We start from the raw sequence: 6000 nt of genomic DNA, 5'->3' as shown, positions 1-6000 counted from the left end.
TTTAGGCAAGTTACTTAACTTTTCTCTGTCTCAGTTCCCTCATCTGTAAAACGGAAATTAAAAACTGTGAGCCCCATTTGGGACATGGACTGTGTTCAACTGATTATCTAGTGCCTACCCCAGCACTTAGTACAGTCCTTGCCATACAGTAAGCACTTAAATACCATTCTAAAAAAGTTTAGGAGTCAGAAAACCTGAAGTCTAATTCCAGCTCTTATTCCTCCCCCCACCCTCTGCTCTTCCCCCTTCCCCTCCCCTCCGCACTGTGCTCATTTGTGTATATTTACTACCCTATTAATTTTGATGAGGTGTACATCTCCTTAATTCTGTTTATCTTGATGTCTTGTTTTTGTTTTGTTCAGTTTTGCTTTGCTGTCTCCCCCATTTAGACTGTGAGCCCATCATTGGGCAGGGATTGTCTCTATCTGTTGCCAAATTGTACATTCCAAGCGCTTAGTACAGTGCTCTGCACATAGTAAGCGCTCAGTAAATACTATTGAATGAGTTTGATAGTGGGCAAATCACTTAAATATCTCTGTGCCGCTTTTCTCATCTGTGAAATGGTTATGGAAGTTGAGGACGATGATGTTACTATGTACCAACCGCTATTCTAAGCACTGGGATAGACACAAAATGCTCCATTTACTTGTATTCACCCCAGCACTTTAGTACAGTGCCTGGCACACAGTAGGTGCTTAACAAATACTACAATTCTTCTGATCATTATTATTAGTGAAGGTGAGGTTAGACTTCGAGGTTGGCCAGATTTCACTTTTGAGAAACGCCATCATTTTGATCACTCATACCTCCAATATCGGTGCGCTGCCAGTCAAAACTCAAGTAGATATGACCTGTAAGGAGGGGAATGAGTGAGTAGAAAAAAGAATGCACACAGAAAACTGAACAGAGAAGGTTAAATAGACAAATGGGAAGAAAGAAGTTCTAGTGAATTACTGTAATTCTCCCAATTAACTCTCCCAGTCAATTCAGTTTTGAAGAATTAGTCACCTGTACGCTGTAACCTAAACGCATTGGCAGGGTCTGATGGGGGTCAACCACCACCTTTTAACTTTCTTTGACGTCAGAAGCATGGGCCTAGGAGTCAGAAGGACCTGGTTCTAATTCCGCCCCCACCACTTGTCTGCTGTGTGACCTTGGGAAAGTCACTTCACTTCTTTGGGCCTCAGTTACCGCATCTGTAAAATGGGGATTATGACTGCGAGCACCATGTGGAACATGGACTGTGTCCAACTTGATTAGCTTGTATTTACCCCAGTGCTTAGAAGAGAAGGGCTTAACAAATACAAAAAAAAAAATAAAAAGAGTCAACACAAAATTAGCAGCTATTTAACAGGTGCTCTGACAAATTCTTTCCCAAATGTTGGAATTTGAATATGAAAATAAGCTTTAAGCTACGTTTTGCATCGAACACAATGAAAGCCCAACAAGGGGCAGTCAGTATGTGTGCTCAATGTGGCCAGGATTGTGAGTCCCAAATTGGCCTTCAGAGACACACACACACACTTTCACCATCAGTGGTGCCTTTGTTTATAACAATTATGCAAACACACAGCCCTGGTTTTTGGGTAGTTTGAACTTCAGAAGCCAGGGGAAATGGGGAAAAAAAAGATTCGAGCATACAACACATTTTGTTTACACTTAACCAATCTGAGGAAATCAGTTAGGCAGAACAGGAAAGAGTAATATATTCATTTCATCAAAGTGATCCAAAAGGCTTAGGAAAATGATTCTGATTTATTATTGAGTTCAATCATTAGACTTAGATTAAGCAGAAAAATTTAAGAAGCTATCCTTAAATACAAAGGCACAATCAGAAATAATTCAGTATTTCATTGGACTTAATGAGTTCTTGAGGTGTTTCAGTGAGATAGATCTGTTTTTCCTGCCAAGGAATCTTAAAAAAAAATCAGAGCCCAAAGCAAGGGGCAAACACCTCCAGCTCAGATTTTTAACTGAATATGGTGAGCATTCAGGATACCAGGCAGAAATTTTTAAATCAAGAAAACACCAGGTTTAATAACCTATAAAACTATGTACAGTCTGCAAATTCTTTTAAGATACAATGGTAACAAATTGTTTACAAAAGTCAACTTGTTCTATTGGGTACAAAGTGTCAATCTAATCAGTTAAAAACCAAAAAAAACAAAAAAACACACTCATGTAAACCATAGTGGGTGAACCAATTATTCAAAAAACCCCGACAAAATTTCTAACCTAAAATATATTTAAATGCCAAAATTTAAAAAATATACACCATCTTTGCATTTTACACTTTTGCCATAACTGTGGTTAGAAAGTATTCAGTCTGATAAAAATAGCTCACTTCCTATTTACAAATTGTAAGCTACTCAAATAGGCAAAAAGAATGAAGCAAATACTAGAAGAGAAGTTTGTCCTTTAGGCCAAGAGCTTCACATTTCATGCAGACTTCAATGAAAAGACTTCACTAAAAATGGAGCTCCCAGAGGCAGTCTTGTTTCTGAGACCGCTTCATACTGAGGTTAGTCTGTATTCAGGGGCTTTTGTGTCTTGAGTGTATGGTACAGCAATAAATATACTGAACCAATTTGTATAAATTCCTCAAACTGGATTTGAGGGAGAAAGGGAAAAAGATTTGTCCTAATAGTGGAACAAAAGTTTAGAGTGTGAAAACCTTGAGGGTTAGAGCCAATAATTGAAAGTACTTAAAAATGCACCAACACTGATATTAAAATTGAATTAGCTACCAGGACTTTAAAGGTCAAAAAGGGGTGTTTAACTCCCATGTTACAACATAAAGCCATTTTTGTCTTCTGAAAAAATTGTGTCATTTACAGAGGAACAAGACACATATTCCCTGTTTACAGTTGCATGATTTCCAGGTACAATATCCGCTTATGACTTCTGTCGGTCATAATCACTGACCACCCTTTTGATGTGTGACAATTTGCTCTTCAGTTCTTTACAGTATTTCTTCCTTCTCTTGTAATCTGAAGACTGAAAGAGAAAAAGATGGAAAATAAATTAGGGAAAAATTAACCCCAGTATTAGTAATACTAGTGATATTTATTAAGCACTCACTATATGTAAAGCACTGTACTAAATGCTGAGGTAGACTCAATATAAGCAGACTGGACACAGACCCTGCCCACATGGGGCTCACAGTCTAAGGAGAAGGGTGTAAGATTTCTTCCCCATTCTACCAATGAGGAAACTGAGGTACAGAGAAGATAAGTGACTTGCCCAAGGTCACACTACAGGCAAGAGGCAGAGCTGGAATTAGAACTCATGTTCTTGGACTCCCAGCCCTGTGTTCAGTCCACTTGTCCACAGAGCGTCTCTTCTATTCCTATAGAATTACTCTATACAGGTTTGAAATGGTTTTATTAATTACCAGTCGAAAGCCTGAGGCGATGGATTCCATTCTCTGCTAGAAGTAAGAGATATGGTGCCTTATTGTAAATAGAATATGTCAAGCGCTTCAAATTTTTCAAATCAAATGATCACCGCTACCAGAGCCTAGCTGTGGAAATATTTAGACCCCACTCAGAGGTGGAACTGAAACCGAGACAAGGATTCACTCATTCAACCCTGGGCTAGGTTGACAGAACATGGGTCTGGGAGTCAGAAGGACCTGGGTTCTAATCCTGGCTCCACCACTTGCTTCCTGTGTGATCTTAAGTCACTTCACTGTGCCTCAGTTCCTTTATCTGTAAAATGGGGATTAAGATTATGAGCCCCAGGTGGGACCTGGATGGTGTTCAACCTGACTAGCTTGTAGTTAACCCAGTCCTTAGTACAGTGCCTGGCACATAGTATTTAAATACCATTAAAACATACATTTTTATATATAAACTACACACACACATAGATATGTATGTCTGTGTGTGTGTGTATGTTTATATATGTGTACGTATGTGCACACACACACACACACAGCCTGGGGTCCCCTAGGAGGTAGTCGTCTTCTCCTCCTCCTCACCGAAAATTAAAATAAGTAAGCCTGGCAGCGCTTTTATATTCAAGAGAGAAGGGACTTGAGCTTTCTAACGCTGCCTCTTCTCCCTCACCTGTCCAAGTTGTTCAGAGGGACTCCCACCACATGGCAAACTGTGAGGTCACACTCTCAGGCCCCTGAAAGCGTCACACTCTCAGGCCCTTGAAAGCTTGTATGTTAACACAGTCATGTTCACATTTATAAAAGCTTATCCAATTTGTGAAAGTACAGTATACACATCTGAGTCTGGCCTATCTTTCTCTCTTCCCTTGTATATATTAACCCACAACTTGTCTAAGATTTCTATAATGTTTGAAGAAATCTGGTTTAACGAAAACTACCCAAGAGTCTCACTGACACATTATCAACCTCCTGTACGTCTAGATCGGTCCTCTGTCCAGAAAAGAATACCCCACTATTTTCACAGCTAATAGAAAAGGCTTAACCTGAGTTTCAAAAAAGCTTATTAAATGCTACCCCAGTCATGTACCAGGCCATTAGTTTAAGCGTGTTGTAAAAAAGACAGGTAAGACTACCAGCTTGAAGAACTGCAATGCAATCTAAGAACTACCTAGGCGTGTGGTAGCAGGTATACAGAACTTTAACCTTCTAGATTTCCACCTTCAGATTAGAAATGGATCAAAATTCAAAGGTCTTTGCATCTATAGCCAGTGGGTGTCACTATAACCTTTAAATAATCTTGATAGTGAAGAGAATGAAAAAAACAGGGTTATTTCTACTTCCCCAAAGAACTTTAGAATTCAGAATACTTACAGCCTTTACATCTTTTAGTCGATTGTATTCGTCTGCTGCAGCCTATTAAAGATAAACAAGCAGGTGAACGGGACTAAACTTTTAATTTTTTTTCTTTCACATGAAATAGCCTTCAAATTATAAGCGTCAGACTTCATATTTAACAAGTACTGGAAAAGACGGATTAGAAAACTCTAAAGTTATCAAATTAGCCTTGAATCATTTGTTAAAGAATGACGACATGGTAGCTGTAGCACATTATGGCTATAGCTCCATGAAAGAGGAGAGACCAAGAAGCCTCCCCTGACAGAATTTACAGTCATAACGGTAACCTAACTGTCCCTTACATCACTAGCGGTCTAAGAGTGACTTCACGATGACTGTAGCCAAAGGGGAGTTCAAGGGGACAGCACTATTGAACTCCACCACTGGAACCTCTTCTTGGGATTGACATTTCCAGAGTCAGGAAAGGGTCTCTGATTAAGCAAAGATCAGGAAAGATGAGTAGACAGGGAGCCTGCTCTTTGCGACTGCTATTCCTCATCAAGCAACACATTTTTCATACAGAAAGACTAATCCAAGGCCTTCAACCTGGAAATTTTCTTATTTTATCACAGATTTTCAACTGTCTGATTCTGAAGTTCTGTATCACTGTGGTTTTCCGGCTGGGCACGTAAATTCCTCAAACCGAGAAAATCGGATTAGCACACATAATACAGCTCACTGTTTTCCAAGCTCCAGATTCAATGACTGCAAAACTATCCAAGTTCATTAACATGAAAATCATACACAACTCTGCTACAGCAGAGAATGGGATTTTATGATGAGGTACTGATTAATCAAGCACAGCTTCTCCCCTCCACCCCACCGAATCATTTTTATCATCTGAATATTTACCATGTATTCTTCAGTTTCTTCTCTGTAGTCATCCAACTCTTTATCTAGGCGAGAGAGTTCTTTATTGACTTCATCAAGTTCAGCTTGTAAACTCTTATATTCCTGTAGGTCATTGTCAAAATCTCTCTTGTAGAGCTGTCTTTGTTGATCGGAAGTAATAGGTGGGTACTCCCTAAAGATGGGGAATAAGATTCATTTTATGGATCTAAAACTTGAACTCACATAGGATTCTGCCTGGGGAAAAGTGCTTTTTATGGGGACAGACGGGGTGGGAGGGTGAGGGCAGTGAATGTGCCTTTTACCCCTCCCGAACAGCTACTAAGCAGTCCAAGGGGTGAGCTGTGGTGGCTTCC

General features: G+C 39.6%; 1 protein-coding gene across 1 annotated transcript in view; it reads right to left on the bottom strand.

Annotated features, from left to right (window-relative positions):
• Positions 1–1736: 1736 nt before the first annotated feature.
• Positions 1737–6000, bottom strand: part of OCLN (occludin) — a 33687-nt gene continuing 29423 nt past the window's right edge. Inside the window, exons 7-9 of the mRNA XM_029068136.1 lie at positions 5648–5819; positions 4772–4813; positions 1737–2997 (exon numbers count right to left, since the gene is read on the bottom strand). Coding sequence (XP_028923969.1) covers positions 2896–2997; positions 4772–4813; positions 5648–5819 — 316 coding nt within the window. The 3' untranslated portion in view covers positions 1737–2895. The remainder of the gene's footprint in view (positions 2998–4771; positions 4814–5647; positions 5820–6000) is intronic.

This window comes from Ornithorhynchus anatinus, chromosome 1 (genome assembly GCF_004115215.2).
Source record: "Ornithorhynchus anatinus isolate Pmale09 chromosome 1, mOrnAna1.pri.v4, whole genome shotgun sequence".
Classification (NCBI taxonomy): domain Eukaryota; kingdom Metazoa; phylum Chordata; class Mammalia; order Monotremata; family Ornithorhynchidae; genus Ornithorhynchus; species Ornithorhynchus anatinus.
Note: the sequence above shows the minus strand (reverse complement) of the source record. Positions and strands in the feature narration are given on the sequence as shown.